The sequence below is a fragment of the Adiantum capillus-veneris genome, chromosome 5 (genome assembly GCF_014529385.1).
Source record: "Adiantum capillus-veneris isolate H3 chromosome 5, ASM1452938v2, whole genome shotgun sequence".
NCBI classification, from domain to species: domain Eukaryota; kingdom Viridiplantae; phylum Streptophyta; class Polypodiopsida; order Polypodiales; family Pteridaceae; genus Adiantum; species Adiantum capillus-veneris.
In genome coordinates this window covers 78,842,484-78,865,967 of record NC_140935.1, presented here as the reverse complement: position 1 = coordinate 78,865,967, position 23,484 = coordinate 78,842,484, and the positions used below count along the sequence as shown (strand labels likewise).

Below are 23,484 nucleotides of genomic sequence, written 5' to 3'. Positions count from 1 at the left end.
AAGATACCCCTCAATATTGATTGCATAGTGCTTGGGATGAAAAATTGAGATTCCTCCCAAACTTTTACTTGTTAATTCTTATTAAATTTAACTCTTATATTTTAATATAGGAGGGAGACTCAAATTTCAGGCTTTAGATTTTTTCCCATTTTATTTTTTTAAAGATCTAAAGTTAAACATAATACAAGGCTCCCATTTTTTGCACTAGCTAGATTAAACTTGCAATAGGATCCAAAACCGTGCTTACAACTCCAGCCTATTGTACTAGAAAGCTCCTAAAATGAAAAAAAAATCAAGCTTTAGTTAAGGAGACAATTTTGAGGAATAAAGAATGTTTGCAAGTTGTGTGGGAACGTTACGACAAAATTCCATGGAAGGTGTCCTTCAATTTTACATGTTTAAATTATATGGTGAATAATCATTACATTGATTTGCGGTTAGTGGAATCAACACATACTATGTGTAAGTGATCCTGCATTAGAAATGAAAACCCATTTATATTATGTATTGCAATGAAAGTCACATGGCATGTAAGTAGATCAATAAAATTAATGGTTAATTAGAATTTACAAAACAAAAACAAGGCAACAACCTTTCAAAATGATGGTTGATTAGTAGTTGAAAGCAATGGTGAGAGTTGACAACCAGAGGACACATCAGGGCAAGAAAGACCATTGATTGTGTCTATTTGTGTGTACGCACGAGCAAACTGTATTAAGGGATGTATGACACTTAGAGAAGAAAGGTGGCCAGGTATAGAGAGAGAGAGAGAGAGAGAGAGAGAGAGAGAGAGAGAGAGAGAGAGAGAGAGAGAGAGAGAGAGAGAAGGGCAAGGGGACAAGACATAGAGCAATAGTGTAAGAGAGAAGTTAGAGGACCACCCTTATTGTTAGGTTTTTAGCAATATCAAAAACTGCCCCAAATGGACCCTTACACAACTCTCCGAAACATCCCCCTAAAACTCCCCAAATGCACCATAATATAACCTAAAAACTTCTCAGAACCACCTCCAAAGCTCCCTAAATAAGTCCCCCCTACTCTCAACCACCGCAAAAATTTCCCAAACAGCCTCAATGGAACAATGTTAGTGTAAGTGGACTTGAGAGCAAAATGAAAAATAGTCGCCTCTAATTTACGCTTGAGAGGAGTTAACTAGTTGAGGTATGCATAAAAACTTGGTGTTTTGAGGGAAGAGGATATGGGGATTGCTATTAAAAAGGATCTATGAAGATGAAGCAAAACATCACTGCAAGGCACTGGTGGCATCGACGTTTGTTAGAGAGCCTATCAAACAAGTCACATCTATGCTAGATAGTCGTACTTTGTTACCATGTCAAGAGTTATTGATGTTAGGGTTAGGGTGGATAGAGTAAAGAGGCGTTCATAATGACGAGCACACCATTACACATGAGATTATCAAATCAAAAACTAAAACTACATGCCGATGAAATGGGCACAAGGAGTGCTTGTTTCTTGATGACAACCTTAATATCTAGATGTCATAGATCTTGGGCCTAGTGAGTAGTTCTATGTTCAGCAAGTCCAACGATGATCATAGGCCAAAAGAAACCTGGCAATTAGGACAAGAAGCTTCAGAGCTTCACAACAGCCATGCATTGAAGTAGTCATGGGTTTAACGCACCACATGTTCTTTCTTCCCTTTCCCCCCCCCCCCCCCCGGAGGGCCGCGCGCAGGGGGGCAGGGGGTGCTCATCAGGCTCTCACGAGGGATAGCCCTCCAACAACATACACTGACATTGGACCACAAAAAAAGCATTTATATGTTTGAAAAATGTTGAAAAAAAAAATGGAGCTCTTGAATTGTGAAGACAAACATTTGATGAGAATGTAACAACAGTCACTTTGTAAGGCATTGGACTTTTATTCTTTCTTGTCTTCCCCTCCTAGTTTTGCTTATTTACTGTAAAATGCCAACACAATGAAGCCAGCCAGCCAATCTAAGCTGAAATTATAAGACACCGAAATTACAAAACTCTCATCCCCTTCTGATTCATTTACTTATTTGCTAACATGATGAAGAGAGCCACCTATTTCACTCTGAGCTCTGCTTTTGATTCAATGCTTATATCATCACCGTACCACGGAGTGGAAGTACACTAAAATCGTGACACTTTTAAAAGAGTGCAAGCAGATGCCCTACTTCAGCTTGCTCTACAACCTCTTAGGTATAGTCACCCAGAATGAATCTCTGAGATAGAGGTCTAGTAAAATCCGATTTTTGGGGCTTGTAGAATCCAGTAAAGCAAATGTTGTTTCTTTAGCACCCTTTGGATACACTAAACTAAGCTTGTCATCAACCAAGACATCAAACATACTTAACTGCTACCACCTACCGTGGTACCCTCGTGAATCAACTCACCCCCACTTTTTTAGGGCATTCAGCACTTTGACTGAGCAAACATCAATGCTTCAGTCCTCGTCCTTTTCTGAAATAGTTTCACCAACCTCAGATATGGTGTTTAGTCTCGTTGCTGCACGGCTTTCATTCACCAACTGCAGAGAGCGAGTTGGCAAACAGAGAATCGTTCCTTCTGCAAGAACCTTCCTCCTAGTTATCTGCATAGTGTACAGAAGTGTGAAAACCATCTCCTTTCTAGTACATCATTAAAAGATCCAAATTTCAATGATTAACATAGGCAACATGTCTTGATTGCAAAACACCTTCGCTGTAGAAAACCCATATACGACTGCAGAGCAACCAGGCAAAATATTTAAATAAGCACATGCTGACACAACTAGATAACAAACATTCCAGCTGAAGTGACAAGAATTTTTATCATCTGATATAAGCTACTGTCAAGATCTTGGTCAGACTGTACAGCAAAAAAGGGGTAGAGGGTGCTGCAGGGCGCACCGTGGTTCTGCCTATGAGACATATCAATGTACGAATGTGAAAGCTCATTTGTCATCCAAAAAAAAGGAAACACTGAATGACAAAACTAGAACGAAAGCTAGAATTGAACCTGGTCAGCGTAACGGACTAGATGTTACAATTCAGTAGCTGAGAGATGGAGCTCTATCTGTAGGGGCTCAGAATGCAAAGTATCTGCATCAGGTACTCCAAGCTTAATGCGCATAATCTAGAGTACCATGGTGGGGGTGTAAGATAGTGTACATCAATGAGGATGGGGTAAAACGCTCCTGTACTCCAAGCTTGATGTGCATAATCTACCTAGCTCCATAGGTACTATGGTGGGGGTGTAGCATAGTGTACATAAAATGAGGATGGGGAAAAAAGCTCTCTGAAGAAAGGTACTTGTTGCGTGGTCCTCCTGTAGGTGGACAACTCCCACTATTATCCCTCTCCAGAAGATCAATAGAAAGAAGCACTGCAAGGGGTGCCTACGTTAGGGGCCAATACATTTTTCCTGGGGAATGCCACCCCACTCTGTCTCGTCTATATTGTTCAGTTTCTTTCAGTTCAAGCATCTTCTGGTTCCCACATACTAACGTAGAAACGCACATGAAGGTTTTGTGGATTTTGCAAGACAATGGCAAACTCAACCAATAAGTCACATCATTGATGGGTTCTACAACTTGAAAAGGGCATAATGCCATTGTTGGGGGGTGGGGGGGGGGGGGGCATCTTGGAAAAATCAATTACCAGAGTAGAGAGGGACCAAAGGCGGCAAGGCCACATACAATCACAATTCAGAATAATAAATATTGAGGAATAAACTCAATGCTTCCAGAATTGAAATCTTTTCATATCTCCACTAATAACTTGGAAAAATTTCTTCTCTCACTTTAACATGGAAGTATAACTATTTACCTAAGCTTCTCTTTTTCAAGGCAATTTTTCACCAAAGTTAATACATGGTGAGAATGGAAACTGGAATCCCTTTTGCCTTAAAGCAGTAGTAAATGGTGGACTTCCCTCTAGATAAGATCCATCCGCTGATGTGTAAAACAGAAGGTTACATACCGCACGCTTCTTTTTTATCAGTCTATACTAGGGTATTTCATGGAAATACGAAACATAATGGGTCCTTTAGATTACAATACTGAGCCAAAATTTGTAGTTTTCCAAATAGGGTCCCACCTCAATTTAAACCGAATCCCAATACCTTCGTTGATTTTTGAAGAAAAGTGTCCTTAAACCACACTACATATATATAGGACTGTAGTTTCGATCCATACTCAGCTTGCACTGAGCCCTTTTTTAATCTATCAATCATAGTACAACTCACAAACTCACTTCATAGTATATAGGACTGAAGTTTCGATCCATACCCAGCTTGCACTGAGCCCTTTTTTAATCTATCAATCATAGTACAACTCACAAACTCACTTCCGCCATTGACACGGCAATATCACACCACCAGATTGATCATGCATTATACTGATTAAACAAAAGACATCCCAGCAAGAATGCAATCCATTCTCTCACCCAAAAAAGTCGATTTTGTGAAAGACCGTTCCACATGATTCATCAAGTGTTATCATCCAAACATAAAAGTTCAGATCACAGCATTATAGACCTTTAAACCTGACTACAGCACAACTACTGAACAGCTATCTTGATAAAAATCAATGCTGAGAGACCGCATTAAGAGAATAAAGAAAAATAAAACAGCTCCATAATATGAGCTATGGAGTAAGGTAGCGAAAGCACTCACTTTCTTAAGTTGAAATTTTTCAGGGTCGCTTGCTTCAGAGGCTCCCAAATGAATTTTCACCTGCAATTAGACCTTACTCTATGTCATCATTTTATATGCTATTTACATAGTCAACTTCTCAAAAAATCATACCAAACACATGGTCACACATCGATTTGGAAGGTGTGAAAAAATAAACGACACTAAAAAGTTAAACTTATACTTCTTTTAAGCTTAACAAATTCAATTTCTTCATGAAACTGAACAAAACAGAACTCAACTAGACAATGACAAAGAAGAGAATAAGAAAACACTAAATGAAAAATGATGGTAAAGGTCAAACACAAAAGACAAAAAGAAGAACCACGTTTTTATGAAGGTTGGAATACTAAAACTACATATAGTGCAAAATAGCATACATATATGTACTTGAACTTTACATAAATCTTATCCTAGATTCAAAAATGTTTTATGTAATCAACCATAAATAATTTTACCACATTGCATAGCATGCTATAGCGAGAATCTAGGCTCACACTGAAACATGAATTGAATAGATTGAAGATTACCAAGTAAGAAAAGTGTGATGAAGAAACAGCGTTGTTCATCCACCACACAAATCTCAACATTTTATGCATTGAATTAGCTTCATGTTTTGACACGAACCTCATGTAAAGCTTCATTTGGTAGACATTTTAGTAAAAATAATGTCATTATTGAACCCCCGCATAAATCATAAATCGAGCAATAGCCCAAAATACATCTAAACTGGATTTGTCAGTGTGCCGAAAATGGCACGACAATGCTGAGGGAAAAACACATCCCTATCGTTTCTTGGAGCAACCAAACTTAAGTTCGAAGCTCTCTTGCTCCACGTGACTCAGCCAGTTGCTAGGGCTGCTTTTTTTTTTTTTTGGGGGGGGGGGGGGGGGGGGGGGGGGGAGAGAGAGAACAACTAAAGGGAGACACAACCGCATTATTTGTCACAGGACGGGCACCCCGTGCCCATAGAAAAGAACAGACTGAATAGACTTTTAGCACTTTAATAACAACTGAACTCAATACAATGCCGGTACTCGCGCTCTGCACCTTCACCCAGAAGAGTGCCAGAGATTGAGCCCTCTGCACTTATTTAAAGGCCCTTGGTCTTGAAAACCAGTTTACATGAAAAGCTTGAATCTCAAAAGCAACTTGCTCAAAAGTTGGCGCCCAAAAACGGGCAACGCGTTTTGCGGAAATCCGTACAACTACCACGTCAACAACGTAAATCGCGGAAATCCACACAAGCTACCACGTCAACATGTGCCGCCCAATTTGCGGAGCGTCCGTATTGCTTCCACGTCCTCAATTGCTACGCAAATCTCTGTGTATTGAGTGTTGGTTCTACTTTATTTTAATGTCTTTGGGTTACTTGGGCCCCATCGGACGGGGTCCCATAAGTTAGCTTCTCTTTAAAAGTAGGCCTCTCGGCAAGACTTTACAAGTTGGTAAAACTTCTTATGCTGCTTCTGCTGCTTCACTTACGGTTTAGGCCCCTCGGCTGGGATACGAAGGTTGGCTCCGTTCTTCAGTGACTTGACACATCAGTAGTTTGTGACATCCCCCCTTCTTGAAAGAAAGTAATCATCCGCGATTATAGCATATCTGCAAAATAACTCAAGTTAGCTCAACAATTTCCGAGGGTCTTTCCGAGGGACAATCAGTTTTTTCATTCCAAATTGGAGCTCTTAATTTCCCGGGTCGTTGGCTTCCCAAAAGAATCTCATCCAATAAGAAGTCTAATTCCAAATCGGAACTCTTGATATCCTAGGTCGTTGACTTCCCAGAAGTATCTCATCCAATAAGGAATATTCCGTTGGGTGGCACATCACAATGCAATACAAATGCTCACATATGCATGTTACAAGACATAGAAACATAACGCCGCAGATGAACACTCCCCCCGCAAATAACCATCTTGGTCCAGGCCATGAGCTGTTCAACAATTCCCTCATCACTCCTTCCACAAATAACCTAAAAAGGATCGGGCCATTAGATATAGAGACCTTTTACAACCAAACGCACCCCATACCGTAGCCTCTGCATCATTTGGAGGTGCTAAGAGTAACCACTCCTCAGACTTCTTAATACTCCCCCCGCAAATAACCATCAAGGTCCAGGCCATGAGTAAAAGCAACACTTTCTAGTCATTCAATACTCCCCCCGCAAATAACCACAAGGGTCCGGGCCATGAGTATGAACAAGCATTCTCAAACATCATTTCTCACTACTCCACCTGGGAGTAAAAATCACCAATTATTGAAACCAATATTAAAATCAGAGTCAGACAATTCAAATCGGCACAAAGACGGGTTTAAAACAGATAGTATCCATTTCAAACAATATATACCTAGATGAATCCAGGATAAGCCCAGATTCGCCCTTGAAGGAAAGTGCAAGGTATAGACCCATGGTAGTCACCCACAAGACAATATAACCATCAGCTCCATCAATAGTATTGACTAAATACCACGACATCCCCACTAACATCGTCAATGCCCAATAGTGGGTGTAGAACAAGGAGGTACCAAACATACTGTACATGGCGTATATGTACGTATTGTACGTTGTTCCGTACAAGAAAAAAATTTATGTACGTAAAAATACGTACTCTTGTTAAAAAAACCGCAAAGTACTAAATTGTCTAGGACATTTCCAATAAAAAACAAGAGAGAAGTCAACAAGTTATAGAGACATTCAAAGACACGTTTTACAAGACAACCACATACTGTATAACTATTGCAAGAGACTTGGATTTTTATTTTAAATCAGCACCATACGGACTTCCCACACAAAAAAAAAACCCACCCAAAAAAAAAAAAAAAAAAGAGGCGTACGGATCGTTCCGTACGGTATGGATCCGTACAGAACGTCCATACGGTATGGAACCGATCCGTAAGTACGTTTTGATCCAACCTTGGTGTAGAACTAAGTACTAACATATGCTCCCCAACACAACACACACCACACGCACACACACATGAGCATACATCAACACAAAGTTCAACGTACTGAGTTTCTGTCATGACTCCAAAGATCAAGGGCAAACTCAATCATAATGAAGCCTAGCATTGAAAGAAGCATTAAATCGGAAAAATTAGCACAAAAATGAGGTAATTGATAGGGCATACGCACCACAAAAGATGACAAGAATTAGCACAATATCAATTGGTCGTAACTCTTCAAAATGTGAAGTCTGCATATCCGCTTCAAACAATATTTTCTCAAACAGTGTTCAAAAGTATCTAAGTATAAAACAACTAGAGAGTTCATTTAGGGTTTTGTTCAGACAACCGAACTTTGAGGACAATTGGCTTGCCCTTCTGCATCACGGTGATGGTTCGGTTCCGAACCTAGAGAGTCATATCATGCTCAGCTTCAATTTCTCCACCCTCTGTATCATAATCAAAGTGCATCTGCTCAAGAATTCGTGATGGATGAAGTCTTCGGTAGCTCCTAGGTCAAAGAAAATTAGGGCTTTCAATCCGTTGACTTTGCTGTATGCTCCACACAATTCATTTGTACTTTCAAGGCATATGACATAGATGTCAAGAACTAATCCAATGGCCGGTTTAGCTCATTTGGTTGGAGATGGTCTTGGGTGTTCGACTGTCTGCGCGGGCCTCAACTCCGCGTGTCTGTCAGTGCGTTGGGGACAACCAACATAGTTATGTCCTGTTTAAAGCATCCAAAACATCTGCTTTCTTGTAGTAAGGTGTCTCGTTGTTGAGGCGTCACACACGAGGCCTTAGCGGTTGACTTTCACGAGACTTGAGAATTTGTTCGTTGTTGCCGAGAGTTGTGGTTAGTGGCCAGAGGTTCTTCTGTGGTAAACTTTAGCTTTGCGTTCATCAGTTTGTAGCCGACCGCGGCATGGTCCATAAGCTCTTGCATGGTGGAGACTTGCTTGGAGAGACAATATTCCTACAATGGTGATGGTAGTCCAATGGTGTATCGCTCGCATTGGGCCTCCAAGGGAACGAACCTAAAGAAGGATACCGGAAGGTATACGTTGAGAAACCTTTGGTTAAAGTTGTCCATGGTCTCTGTGGCAAGCATTTTGAAATTGCCCCATTCTACCAAGATCCGAACTTCAAACATAGAAGTCATAGAATTGCGTGCAAATACTGTCTTGAAAGCTTGCTAGGTCCTTGGAGCATGCGGTTGTGTCGCGATTGAACTCCACCACCCCATACATTATCTTTAAGAAATCCTGCTGCTCGAGAAATCTAGAATTCTTCTGTATAGTCCCTAAAGCATAGATGTTGTCGAATTGCTGTAGGAACTGCATTGCTTTCTTCTGATCTTTCACCCTAGAAAAAGTGAAAAATTTGACTGTCGTGCTGCCATCCTTGGAATCTTTGGGTTGTTAGGCGCGTATCCCGGGTACGGATAATAAGGGTATCCATATGGGCTCCAACCATTGTAAATTCGTGGAGGTGGTGGTGGGGGCAACGACGGTGGCAAAGGCGGTTGTACTGGATCAGGGTCAGATGGTTGCACCATATTTCTGAAGACTCCCCCAATCCAAACAGACGGCTGGGAAGGTTGCCGGTTGGAAGCTCTCATACTTTTTGGTGCCGGAGGAGGAGGTACCACCTGGGGCATCTGAGGGGGTAACATGTAATTCAAAAATTGTTGAAAACTTTACAGCATCGGATGATTCTACTAAGGATGCCGCGAAAGAATGTCACAAAGCTCGTTGAGAAGGAACTACAAATATATTGTTGAATCCATGAATGCCATGTCTTGGGTTCTTTATGGCTTATGCCCCTGTAAGACAGAGCGGTGAAGACGGGAGCGCCCCCCGATGCGCGATGAAGTAAGGGTGGGAGTGGCTAATAACTCCCAGGTCGGAGCACGAAGATTCTTCAAATAAAAATCCAGTAGCCTTCGGAAGCGCCGATTCGCTCTGTCTGCTCTTTCGTAAGACCGGTACGCTTTCAGAAAAGCCCACGCCTAATGCTCTGATACCACTGTCACAAGACAGGCACCACGTGTCGATAGAAGAAAACGGACTGAATAGACTTTTGCACTCACACTCTACGTCCAAATGCTCTGTAGAGTAAGGCCCCAAGGGCTCTTTTATTCTTACAAGGGATGGCCAAAAGCAATCACATGAAAATCTTCAGTCTCAAAAGCATCTGGTCCCATGGCGCCAAAAGCTGCACGCAGATCGCGAAAAATCCGTACAAGTGCCACGTTAGCAGTCAACGCTATTTGCAGGCTGTCCGTACAGTGCTGCCACGTCAACAGTCAGCATGCAGATTGTGGAGGTCCATACTGCCTGTCACGTCAACATCCTTCGCAATCTTTATTTTTATTGTCTTTGTGTCCTTTGGGTCCATCAGACGAAACCCCCCATAAGTTGGGAATAACTTTATATATGATCCTTGTCAAGGTGGTCATGCCACGTCATCATTTTGTGACAATGCAGTCGGAGGTACAGACTCCAAGACCATTCTACGAGGATGGATTGATTCAGATTGGGGTGGAGATTCATATAAATGACGGTCGGCGATAGGTTATACCTTTTCTTTTGGCTCAAGGGCAGCTTCATGGAGCAATAAGAAACAGCCTACAATTGCCTTATCTACCACAATGGCAGAGTACAAGGTTGTTTGCAGTGCTACATGTGAGTGGGTGTGGTTATGGAGGCTACTTTGGGAGATTGGATTTCCCCAACAAACGACCTCGATGTACTCTGACAACAAGAGTTGTATAGCCATTGCGAGGAACCCAATGTTTCATGCCCGAAATAAGCATATAGAGATACAGTACCATTTTGTTCGTGAGATGACCAAGGCTGGCTCTATTCGACATTATATCCCGGCGTCACATAACCCTACTGATATCTTCACCAAACCCCTTCTACATGCGACATTATTCTCTCATGTTAGCTCCCCTGGACTTGTTTCCCATTTGGGAGCTAAGAGGGGATGTAAGAGTTCAAATTCCTGTCCGATGGTGGCTCTAGTATCTCTTAGGAGGAGACAAGGAACTGAGGGCTATTTTGTGGCTCTGTCCGGCCGTATTTGAGGTAGACGTATCTTTTCTCGGCAATCACTCCACGGTGTTGCCCACCCGATAGGCTGACATGAGGCGAGACCCCTGTTCCTACTCTTTCTTGGGGTCCAAAGTCTCCATTGTTCTCCACTTGTGCTACTAAATGTGTGTTGCAAGTCACTTTTTCAGAGAGTTTTCACAATTAGTAGCATTTATTGGCCATTTTTGGGATCGTGGGGTTTTCTGGCCAAGTAGGGCAAATTTTTATTTTCCTATATATGCAAACTTCCTCCCTTCTACTTAATGGTATGTTGTGATTAGTGAGCAGATCTTCCGACGTTTAAGCTACATCTCTCTATCGTTTTCTCTCTCTAGATGTTGTGGTGTTTTCTTCTCCTCTCTCTAGCAGTTTCAGTCATCAGCGTTATTCTCTCTCACGTTGTGCCATCGACTCTCTCCCCCTGTCTAGCGCTCCCCTTCCCCTACCTGCAAGTTTGCACTTGCAAATTGCTACCCGCGCCCGTTCGGTGGGCGGTACGCGATAGGAGTTCGTCACGATAGATCAGAGATCCATTGGCCACCCAGTCTTGAGAGGAGGTGTGCTCGCGGTTGCAGACGAGATCCTCACTTGATTCACCCTTTTCCGCTGCACCTTTGACATGGTATCCAAGCCACGACGTGCTCTCGAATCGGATTGGTGATCTGTGCAAGTTTTTGGTGGTGATTTTTCGTGGACGAAAAGAGATAGTTTGCTGTTTTTCCTGCATTTTTCAGTCATTTGGGGCAGATTTTGGCCGTAATGGGCATATTGAAGAATTTCCTTCCTCTACCTCGACCCAGACTCATCACATGCCTAAGTACTCTCACATGATGGAGAAGAGTGATGATTCTGACATGAACTCAGTCCGTTATGAAAAAGTACAACTTGAGGTACAAACCCGCGGTGGTGAACCACCCGTCAACGAGGAGTGGAGAGCTTGGTTCCAGTTCTACTCCAGAGTAGGTGATCAACCAATTAAGATACCTACCCTCCCTACTTTTCCCTCAGATCAGCAATCGAATGGCAACAACTATGCCATTTGGAAAGCAACCACAATGGCGGTCTTCAACTCTTACAAGTTTGGAGGCCTTGTTTCGAGCAACTTTCAAAAGCCAAAGAATCCTTCGAGAGCAAACTTATGGGAGCGTGTCAATGCTCGAATCCGATCTTTCATTGTCCTCAATAGTACATCTGTCATCAGTCACATCCGATTGATGAAGGGCGCAAAGTTGATTTGGGATCGGAATTCTTCACTATGTGATCGAGTCTCTCGGACGAAGCAAATAGCCTTAGAGGTGCAGTTGAGCCTGCATAGTTACATGGGACGGTGGGTCGGGGTCGGGGACGAGGACGGGACGACAAAAGTCAGGAAACGGGGACGAGGGTTGAAACGGCAAAAAAAAAAAGTTTTTTTGGCAGTTTTTGACCTACACACATAGAGTGTCACTTTGACCACAAATTTACACTAAATAGACCAAAAAGCAAGAGTCATATAGGCGCAAATGTGCTAATAAAACATCGATGGATACAAAATGAAAAGTGCATGCCACAAGGGCTCAAAAAGGACTTAGGACAAGCCTCAAGGATAACAAGAAGTACAAAGGGCTAGGTAGCAGGTAGACTCTAGAGGAGTAGACTCTAGACTCGAGAGTGATCAATGATCGTCAAACTCAAGAAGTGCTCGCCTATTGAATCTCCATATTGTCGTCGTAGTCGAGGTCGTCAACGACATATGAGGCCTCGCAAGGCTCGCATTGAGGCTTGAAGTCCTCCTCTAGCTCCTCCAAAGGTGTCTCGGCCATAGATGGATTCTCTTGTGCCATCTCCCACTCAGTGAAGGGATCTGCCTTGTGTGTGACGCTCTTGTCAAGCATGCGCAAGTTAGCACTCACAAACACCAAATCATTGGCCCTCTCGACCCTAAGGCGATTCCTCTTCTTAGAGGCAATGTGGTTGTACACACTCCATAGTTGCTCCAAGCAACTAGTGGTACATGCTTGGCTAAGGACACGAACAGCCAAGCGCTGCAAATGTGGGCCATCTCCTCCATAGTCCTCCCACCACAAAACTGAGCCAATCTTGTTGCGATCAACTGTGCATCTACACATCCACAGGAGCCCTTCTTTTGCATGTAGTTGAGTAGCCCGTCTCTAATCTTGCGCCTAGTGTCACTGCTAGGCTCAAGGCGCTTCAATGCAAGCCGCCATCCTTTGCTCATCTCCTTGTCGATATCTTGACGCCTTCCTTGAAACGCAGGGTCAAGCACATAAGCTGCCGCATGAAGTGGAGAGTAGCATCCATTCCACCTTGACTCACACAAGCCATGAATCTCCGCATACTGAACAGGGTCAGGCACAAGCTTCTCAAGTGTCTCTATCATCCGATCCCCGTCCGTAGGTAGACCGTAGACGGCGTAGAGAGTGGGTAGAGAGACTCAAGGGTAGAGCTTGAGCCTTGAGCACCCGTAGGTACACCGTAGATGGCGTAGATACTAGAGTCTAGATAGTAGAACTAGACGGTAGAGAGGAGAGCCTTGGCCCTTCATTGAACTCGAGAGAAGATGAGGCCCAAGGTGCTTTTATAGCCCCCAATTTCCGGTCGTTCCCTGCCGTCCCCCTCCGTCCCCGGCCCGGTTACGGTCGTTAGGCGTCCCTAGGCCCCGTCCCCTCCGTCCCCCTGTAACTATGAGTTGAGGACCATGGGTACAAAGCACTCATCCATGAGGGATCACATCAACAAGATGCAAGAGCTTCAACTAGAGATCCTTCATATGGAAAAGCTTATCAATTCAGAGGATATGGCCATCCAGCTTTTGGCCCAATTACCTCGTCAATATACCAATTTCTATTCTTCGTTGATTACCAATCGCCGGCTAAATACTATTCCTTGGGATGAGATTGTTCCAATGGTGTTGGACCAGGAGGAGCAGTTCAATATGGGGAAGAAGCCAAGCTCTAGAGCCTTGGCCGGTTCTTCCCACAACAACAAGAGTAAGGAAAAAAGCAACAACAATCCAAAGAGTGATGTTGAAACAGATGCCTTGAAGGCGGATCCACATTGCAATCATTGTGGGGAAAAGGGCCATAATTGGCGAAAGTGTCCAAAGCAAGCTAGACATGCTTCGATCCTTTGACTTGTACGGCGACGGCAGTGTAGTCACCTGCCTTTGTTCATTTGGAGATTCTACCCTTAGAGTATCCTCTAAAAACATTGGAGGTTCAAACGGCTCTTACGGTTCAAAATGGCATGGAAGAATAGGACAATGGTTGAGAATCTGAGATGGCGCGGACTATGCTTGAGCATCGATATCTGCCAAAGTCTTTATGGGCGATGTCACAAAGTGATGACGTGGCGGACAGCAGAAACCCTAATTTCTGCCAGAAACCCTAAAATTCCTGCAAACCCTAATTTCTGCCAGAAACCCTAATTTCCGGAAATCGCGGAGGCTGAATTTTTTTTATTTATTTTTTTTTTTTTTTGGAAAATGATGAGCGACGCAAATTTCGCTTTTTCTCTACTTAAATGAGAAAGAGAGAGAGAATGCTTTTGCTTTCATGTTTTGACTCTCTGTGAGAGAGAGAGAGCAATTGCTTTTGATTTGAAGCTTTTGGGGCTCTGCTTTTGGGCATCCCTTGTAACCTTTAAATTAGTGGTGAGGGCCTCACTTCTCAGGACATCTGGACGCAGAGTCTGAGAGTGAAACCCTAACCGCTCTCTTGTACTTTGATGATTGATTAATACAAAAAGAAATACCGAAAGGGGCGCCAGTCTTTGGGGCCAATATCTCTAGGCACGGAACTCCGCCAGGCCAGTGCAAATCTATTGTGATCTGTGAATTGTTTTGAAGTGGTTATTTCGTGCTGTCGCGGTTGATTCTTGACTTGGAGTGTCCAAGTCTGTTACAGGCGAAGGCAGTTGTGACTACACTTCATAACATAAAACGGATCTCCAACCTCTTCAGTTCCAAGGAACCACGTTTGAGGCTTACTTTGGTAGAAAACCCAATGTGTCACGTGACATATCCAACCTGTGTGTCCGTGGACAAGCTACAGCATGATCAGGGTTCAATCAGTCCAGTCAGTCTAGATTAGAAGTGATCTGGCACTTTTGTGAGTCTATTCGTAGACCGTGCATGCCCAATCACTTAGTATAGATGCATATCCTCTGGTTGCACACAGCATGATCATCAGTATTCCCATCAGAATCCATCAGATTCCATCAGGGGAATTTTCCAGTGCATTTAGCCTATTTTACCTATCTTTGGCATTTTTCACTTATTAATTTAAGTGACTTCCCAACAAAAGTAGGTAGGGCAATTTTGCTAAGAAAATATATAAGCAAACCCAAGTTAGCACTTTCTGGCAGAAGAGGCAATAGGAGCTCCCCGCTCAACAGGCATCTTCTCAACAAGAACCCGCAGTACCCCCCCAAGCTTGGCGTTTTTGGTCTTCCCATCCTCGCCTACACTCAACCCTAGCGTTTTTACATTATCGCTAGCACCTCCCACCTGATCCTAACGTCTGTCAATTGCAGTCTCGCCTGCACTTCCCAATTGGCCTAGCGTTTTTACTAGCGTTTCCAGGAGCAGATCAGCGTTTCCATTTTCAGCCTCACATGCAGCAGATGGTCAGCGTTTTCAGCCTTCTTGGACAGCAGCAGATTCAGCCCTAGCCTCATGCAGAGTATCCCCATTTTCAGCCCTCAAAAACGCAGCCAAAACAGTCATTTTCAGCCACCGAAAACAGTCCCAGATTTCAGCCCTAGCGTTCTTGGACAGCACATAGAAGACCGCAGATTTCAGCCCTTAAGTCGTCGTCGTCATCCTCGTCGTCTTCATTGGCATAGTCCCAAGTTGCATCAGTTTCCATGCATCGTCATTGTACCACTTTGTGCAATCAATAAGTAGACCACTCTCGCCAACGAGAGTGGGGCCTTCGGAGGAGGGTTTTACAACGTCTCTGGTGTCGTATCTCTCTTCTCTCTATCTCTCAGTCTCATACACTTGCACGCACAGTGTCCATTCACTTTGTTTGTGATCATAGCATTCTCTCATTAAGAACGGAAGGCTCTACCTTCCATAAGAACAAAAGGAACCTTGAGCACAGTTCGGAGCACTCATCTTGAGCAAAGCGCAAACAATCATTCCGCTGCACCTAACATTGGTATCAGAGCTTTGGCAGTGTTCTGTATCACTTAAGGAAAGAACCACAAGAATCACAAGAATTTTTTTTGCTTGTTGCGGTCGCACGAACCCAAGTTCGCTTGGGCGTGTGGATTCCTAATCGTGTTTTTTGAAGAGTGACAGGAATCCCAAGAAAGAAGGGCTTGTCCAGCCTCCCCTTGTGTCTCTTTTCACTCATTGAGGGCGGACCGTACACTTAGCAGCCGGCCAATCGACGTGAGGTGGGAAAAAGCAACCTTGGTGTGAGCGCAAGGCTGCCAAGGGTGCGCCTGCGGAAAAGAGTAGAACTCGGGCGAAGAGAAGATCCTTCTCAAACGCGGTTTGCAAGCGAAAGAAAACCTCAAGAACTCAAGAACCCTCAAGAACTCAAGACCCGCAAGAATCCAAGTTTCTCATGGACTTAAGAACCCACAAGAACCCACGATTGCAAAATGGTCATCACTCGAAGCGGAATGGATACTTCGCTTGGAGGTGATGAGCATGAGAGAGGCGAAGAAGAATTTTCCCCACCGGGAGGTTTTTCCGACCCTTCCCCATTTACGTCAAGGATTGCACTAACACCTATGGAGGAGTTGAAGCAGTTGTTTAAGGAAAGACAGTTAGAACGCGAAGAAAGAGAAGCAGAAAGAAAGGCCTACAAAGAACGAAGGGCAGCCATAGATCGTGAATACAAAGAAGGAATGGCAGCCATACAACGTCAGTACGACTTGGAAGAAAAAGAAAGTGAAGCCAAATTTGATCGCGAGAACAAAGCAAGACAAGCAAAATTTGATCGCGAGAACAAAGCCATCAAAGAAAAGAGCGACCAACACATGAAAGAATTCTTGCGACTCTTTTCTCAAGTTCAGGCACAGATGCAAGAGATTCGGGGAAAGGAGACTCTCTCAGTCTCTTTTTCTCCACAGCATGACACACAGAATTTGCATGATTATGAGAAGCATGATGATTTGAATGACAATGATAAGCATGATGAATTGCATAATCAAGATGTGATTTCTCACAAGCATGAAGAAAATGTGATTGTTCACATGGATGATGTGTTAGTGGATACTGTCTCGATGAAGCTAACATCATTGTAGATTCGATCAATCACGAAGGACCGATCTTGGCTTTCGAGTCGAGGTCCAAAGAACCCCCACAGGACGATTCGATCATTCAGGAAGAACCGATCTTGGCTCTCGAGCCTAGGTCCAAAGAACCCTCACAGGAAGTATTATGTGTTCGCATGATTGATACGCACGCATTGTTCGAGTGTTTCATTCGTGATCGTTTCCTGTATTTTAGTCAGCATCTTTATGTGATCCCTTTTATTAGGCATGACATATTGTATGTTGAGCACGTTCTCTCATGGATGAGCACGAATGTATGCGGATTTTTCATGAAAAGCTGAAAAGTATGCATGTAAGGAAGTCACATTCCATGTCTCTTCCTTGGCACGACACAGTGGTAGAACAAGCACATGAAAGTATGAGCACCAAGCATGGGCATTTCCATTGTGTTTTGCCACAATTGATTGCTCTAGATCATACGAGAAAGATTCGATCTCATTGTTTGTATGTGTTTGATGAACGGGTTGTCACTCCGTCTCTAGGTTCATCTACATTGCATGCACAGTCTTTAGCGAAGACAATATTTTTTTCCTTCACTTTACATGGAATGGGTATGTTCATGGTTTTGTGTTGGAAATGGTTTCAGGAATTTTCAGCCATGGAGATTCTTGAAGAAGAAAGCAGCATGACTCTAGACGAAGTTGAAGCATCGAAGGAGCCACAAAAGACTTTGTCGCTTTCGGTGCGGCCCAAAGAAGCAAGCGTTGCAGACCTTTATGAAGTTCAAATACCGCACGACCCACATCTCGGAGTGGGCCGGCGAAGAGTCCCTTCCAAGAGTCCCTACCGCACGACCCACATCTCGGAGTGGGCCGGCGAAGAGTCCCTTCCAAGATTACGGATGCTATTGGCGATCTCCCTCGACGCCATACAGTTCGGTACCAGTACCTCACTTTGAAAAGGAGGGGATGTCACGTGACACATCCAACCCTATGTGTCTGTGGACAAGCTACAGCACGATCAGGGTTCAGTCAGTCCAATCAGTCTAGATTAGAAGTGATCTGGCACTTTTGTGAGTCGATTCGTAGACCGTGCATGCCCAGTCACTTAGTATAGATGCATATCCTCTAGTTGCACACAACATGATCATCAGTATTCCCATCAGATTCCATTAGGAGAATTTCCAGTGCATTTAGCCTATTTTACCTATCTTTGGCATTTTTCACTTATTAATTTAAGTGATTTCCCAACAAAAGTGGTAGGGCAATTTTGCTAAGAAAATATATAAGCAAACCCAAGTTAGCACTTTCTGGCAGAAGAGGCAGTAGGAGCTCCCCACTCAACAGGCATCTTCTCAGCAAGAACCCGCAGTACCTCCCCAAGCTTGGCGTTTTTGGTCTTCCCATCCTCGCCTACACTCAGCCCTAGCGTTTTTACATATCGCTAGCGCCTCCCACCTGATCCTGACGTTTTTCCATTGCAGTCATCGCTTGCACTTCCCAATTGGCCTAGCGTTTTTACTAGCGTTTCCAGGAGCAGATCAGCGTTTCCATTTTCAGCCTCACATGCAGCAGATGGTCAGCGTTTTCAGCCTTCTTGGACAGCAACAGATTCAGCCCTAGCCTCATGCAGAGTATCCCCATTTTCAGTCCTCAAAAACGCAGCCAAAACAGTCATTTTTCAGCCACCGAAAACAGTCCCAGATTTCAGCCCTAGCGTTCTTGGACAGCACATAGAAGACCGCAGATTTCAACCCTTAAGTCGTCGTCGTCATCCCCGTCGTCGTCATTGGCATAGTCCCAAGTTGCATCAGTTTCCATGCATCGTCATTGTACCACTTTGTGCAATCAATAAGTAGACCACTCTCGCCGATGAGAGTGGGGCCTTCGGAGGAGGGTTTTACGTCGTCTCTGGTGTCGTATCTCTCAGTCTCATACACTTGCACGCACAGTGTCCATTCACCTTGTTTGTGATCATAGCATTCTCTCATTAAGAACGGAAGGCTCTACCTTCCATAAGAACAAAAGGAACCTTGAGCACAGTTCGGAGCACTCATCTTGAGCAAAGCGCAAACAATCATTCCGCTGCACCTAACACAATGTCTCTCATTTTCCGATATTTGGGAGCGATGCATGTCACAAACTGCTGATGTGTCAAGCCATTGAAGAACGGAGCCAACCCGCACAGTGTTGCCGCATGTTGGACAAAAGATCCTTTGAAGGTGTCATGTATCGTGAGGCACCACTATCGAGAATCCAATCACGATCATCTCCAACAGCAAGAGTGGATGCAACCTTTGATGTCCCTGGAGAGTCCTCTAAGGGTAGAATCTCCAAATGAACAAAGGCGGGTGACTGCACCACTGCCGCCCGAAGAAGTCGAAGCATCTCCAACTCGCTTTGGACACTTCCGCCAAAAATAGCCCTTGTCCCCACAATGATTGCAATGTTGTTCCACCTCAACTGATTCCCTTTTAGCATCACTCTTTTTTTCTTTGGTGTTGTTGCTTTTCTTCTTACCCTTCTGCTTCTTGTTGTTGTTGAAAGAACCAGTCAAGGCTTCGGAGTCCGACTTCTTCCTCGTATTAAACCGCTCCTCCTAGTCCAACACCATTGGAACGATAGAAATTGGTATACCGAGGAGGTAATTGGGCCAATAGCTGGACGACCATGTATTTTGAGCTGATAAGCTTTCCCATATGAAGTCTCTCTTGTTGAAGCTCCTGCATCTTGTTGATGCGATCCCACACAAAAGAGTTCTTCACATTCAAGGTCCTCAACTGTACCTCAACGGCTATCCGCTTCATTGGAGAAACTATATCGTATAGTGAAGAAAGCCAATTCCAAATCAACTTCGCGTCTTTCATCAATCGGATGTGACTGATGACGGATGGTGTATTGTTGAGGATAATGAAAGACCGGATTCGAGCATTGACAAGTAAAATAGCTTCGCTCTTGGAGGGTCCTTTGGCTTTTGAAAGTTGCTTGGAACAAAGCTTCCAAGCTTGTAAGAGTCGAAGACCGCCATCATGGTTGCTTTCCAAATGGCACAGTTCTCTCCATTCAATTGCCGATCCGAGGAAAAGGTAGGGAGGGTAGATATCTTAATTGGTTGATCACCTATGCCGGAGTAGAAATCTCCCCACACCTAGATCATCTCTCCAACCCTAAGCTGCTCTTGGGAGATGTTGGAGCCACTGCCGGATAGGAATCTGAACTCTTAACAATTGAAGGCCCCCAAAGCTAGTATATAAGAAGTGTCCCCCACTGTAAATCACTAATTCATTGCCCAGTTGGTTAGTTCAGCTCTCTCTCTCTCTCTCTCTCTCTCTCTCTCTCTCTCTCTCTCTCTCTCTCTCTCTCTCTCTCTCTCTCTCTCTCTCTCTCTCTCTCTCATATCTCTCCCTTGGCTCTACGGTTCCTCATCTTCGACTAACACCATTAGGGGCCCAGTAGGTCACGCCACATCATCTCACTTGTGACAAGAGTGTTTAGAGCGCTACACGAACACAGATTGGTGATCAACAGAAAGAAGAGTGAGTTCCATTTGCCATCAATGAAAGTTGAGGTAGTTCGCAATCAGTCTACACTTCGAAACGTACATAATGTGAGGGGCTAGTCTTAATTCTACCAGACTTACAAAAATCTTTTGAGGCTTACTGCGATGCTTGTGGAAGCAGTTTGGGTGCGATCTTGATGCAAGAAGGCCACGTAGTAGATATGAGAGTCAGATACTTCAAAAATAGAAAGAGTTTCACAAATTTACAAGAAAGAACTCTTAGCAGCCATACACACTTTGAGCCACTGGAAGCATTATTTTGCTTCACGAAAATTTTGTAGTACACGGATCATCAAGGTTTAGAGTGCTTGTCCCAAACCAAGTTGCCAAAGAAGCAGATGAGATAAACGAACATCTTGTCTCAGTTTCGTTTTTCAATAGTCTACGTGAGGGGAAAGAAGAAAGTCATTGCAAACGCTTTGTCTCGCAAGCCACACATATCTGCTACTATAGAAGTGCCTCATCAAGATTTCCATATAATGCAAGAATAGTATGCTAGACCCAGATTTTAGAGAGATATTCGATAAGGTGCAAAATGTGGAGACGGTTTTTGGATATTTTCTCAAGGAAGGTTATTTGATGCGAAAAAGGCATAAAGATTGCATAAGATAGTGCAACCTTTTATGCTAACTAGCATAGGCAGCCCCAAGAGCTCAAAATGGGCTTCTAGATACATGATAAAATACCCACAGACTTTGAAACTCTCGAACAAATAAGTAGCCTATGTTCCCATCTCGGTATTGTGAACCGTTCGAAAACTTGGAGAAAATAAGTTGGATCTACCTTCATTCATTCGGTGTTCCACGTTTAGCTGTTTAAAGGAATGTTTGAGGCCGAATAAGCAGTCTATTCTACTTGAAAAGTTCCTAACTTGGATGATACTACTCGATCAGTTCCACTTGAACCTAACTTGGTCCTTCACTGAAGGGTAAAACGGTCTCGTTGGAGCTCTTACTCAAATAATTTGACAAGCGGAAACATAAAACTGAATTATAGGCCCGATCCAGCTGCGACTCGGGAACCATTGAGGTTGTTGAAGAGTCAATTCTCGGGTTAATAGCCGAAGAAATTGTTGAACACAACAATTTTCAAAATAGGGGGGGTAGTGTTATGTCCCTAGACATCATGATGGACGTCTACACAATGTCCGACGAGTGTGAACGGACCCTATATGTGAGGACACCTTAGTTGAAAAGGAGGTTAAGAAGGGTGGTTGAGGAATCAAATAAATATAATCTTAGGCTCATTTGTGAGCTCTCGTGTAATCCCCACACTTGGACTATAGACCCTTGACAGTGCTTGCCCAAACACCCAAGCTAGGGTGTGGGATGGTGGTATGGGACACCAATCCTTGAGGTGAGGCACTACCTCCCAAGCTCCTGGGTGAGCATGCAAGCTCCCAGGCTCCTAGGTGAGCAGGCTAGGCTCTATGGCTGGGACTCGGGAGGTGACTTGCATGTCTATCCCTTATGTTGTTTTATGTCATTTTCCTTGTGTCATGTCGTGTGTAGGATAAATCCTTGGGAAGCACTAACAAAGCTTCTCACAAGTGCATCAGAATGTAATACTCCTCCAAATTCTCTAGCATGTTGGAAAGCATGGGAGCATGCACTGGAAGCCATTCTTTCTTGTACATGTCTTGGCTTCCATAAACTTAAAACATACAGACATGCAAAGAAGATGAGCATAGCCACGACACACAACAAGAGAGCTCACGAAGCATACCTAGCCTCAAAAAAATACATTGGGAAAAATAAAACGTGCTCTTCTTTCCTTAAAGCACTTCACAAATAGCACTCCACGCATCTCACTTTTTAATACCCCCTTTGGTCATGGACCCCATCGTTGTGTGGTCTTCTCCCTCTACCTCTCAACACCTCCCATCTCTCTCTCTACACTCTAAAAACGACAAGGAACATTCTTGCAAGTCATGAGCAGAAGCCAAAATTCTACAACGGTCTTAGCAAAGTCAAGTTCATTATTCTTCATGAATAGGAATTGCCAGAGTAAGTTTGTTCTAGGTTTGGTAGTATCTTCTCATGTTTTACCTTATGAAACACACTCACACTCGACTCCCCAAACTGAGAATCACATTTCTTTAATGATATTTCTTTCTCTTTGCTTGTAAACATCAACTCAGTAAAAGCACGAGATGTCGGACACAATTCACACCCCTGCAAGCACAGAAAAAAAAAGGCCTTGATTGACATTGCAGTACCTGGCCTGTGCGGAACAGAGTTTCGGCATCATTTTGAGAGATTAGCGGGCAGCACTGCTTCAGCCAGGCTATGGCAATCAGTGGCTTGCGCTTCTCCAAGCAAACAAGTAAGCCATTGCTCTTAGGAACAACAGGAACGGGAGGGAGCATCGCCCATCGCCCATTCAGTGATCGTGCTGGCGCATTTTCAACACGCGCCCTGCCTCCGAGTCTTCCCGCTAGCTGAAGAAGAGAGTGCACACCTCTCTTTTGCATTTGGGCCCTTCTCACGTGAAATGATCCTGAACGGAGGAAGAGCTTTGAAGAGGACTATACTTAGAGAGGAAAAGAAGTCACAACAAGGAAAAAAGAATTTGATTAATGGTTTGCTTTTACAACGCGGCATCATTGTTGAAACATATGTCTCCCCTTTCCATAACTCTACCCAAACCCGTAAGTGCACATATCATTGTTGCTTCGTCTCTCCACTTTCACCTGCAAAGTATCTTCCTTGATCATACACCTCACCTAGTCATTATAACAAACAATACATCTCAGTATTGAGGGAAACATCCATATAGAGAAAACCATATCTATGAATGATCTCAGCACTCAATAGTTATCATGGGCAGGCACACTAGTATCAATACTACACACACGACACAATAGATTTCAAAAATTAAAAACACTAAGTAAATATCTATCCCACATGCCTTGTCAACCGCCCTAAACCTGATTATAAAACTAGCCATACCAACTCATCAACCTCTCTTACACCATCTTAATCCTATACA

At 43.7% G+C, this 23,484-nt stretch overlaps 1 protein-coding gene across 1 annotated transcript; it reads right to left on the bottom strand.

Moving 5' to 3' along the window:
* Window positions 1-1,940: 1,940 nt before the first annotated feature.
* LOC147457573 (uncharacterized) lies at window positions 1,941-23,034 on the bottom strand. The gene is made up of 3 exons (XM_086513620.1): window positions 22,712-23,034; window positions 4,641-4,700; window positions 1,941-2,577 (listed from the first exon to the last, which is right to left on the bottom strand). The coding sequence occupies exons 1-3, from the start codon at window positions 22,964-22,966 to the stop codon at window positions 2,431-2,433; spliced, it is 462 nt and encodes a 153-aa protein (XP_086369746.1). The 5' UTR covers window positions 22,967-23,034; the 3' UTR covers window positions 1,941-2,430.
* Between the last annotated feature and the right edge of the window lie 450 nt (window positions 23,035-23,484).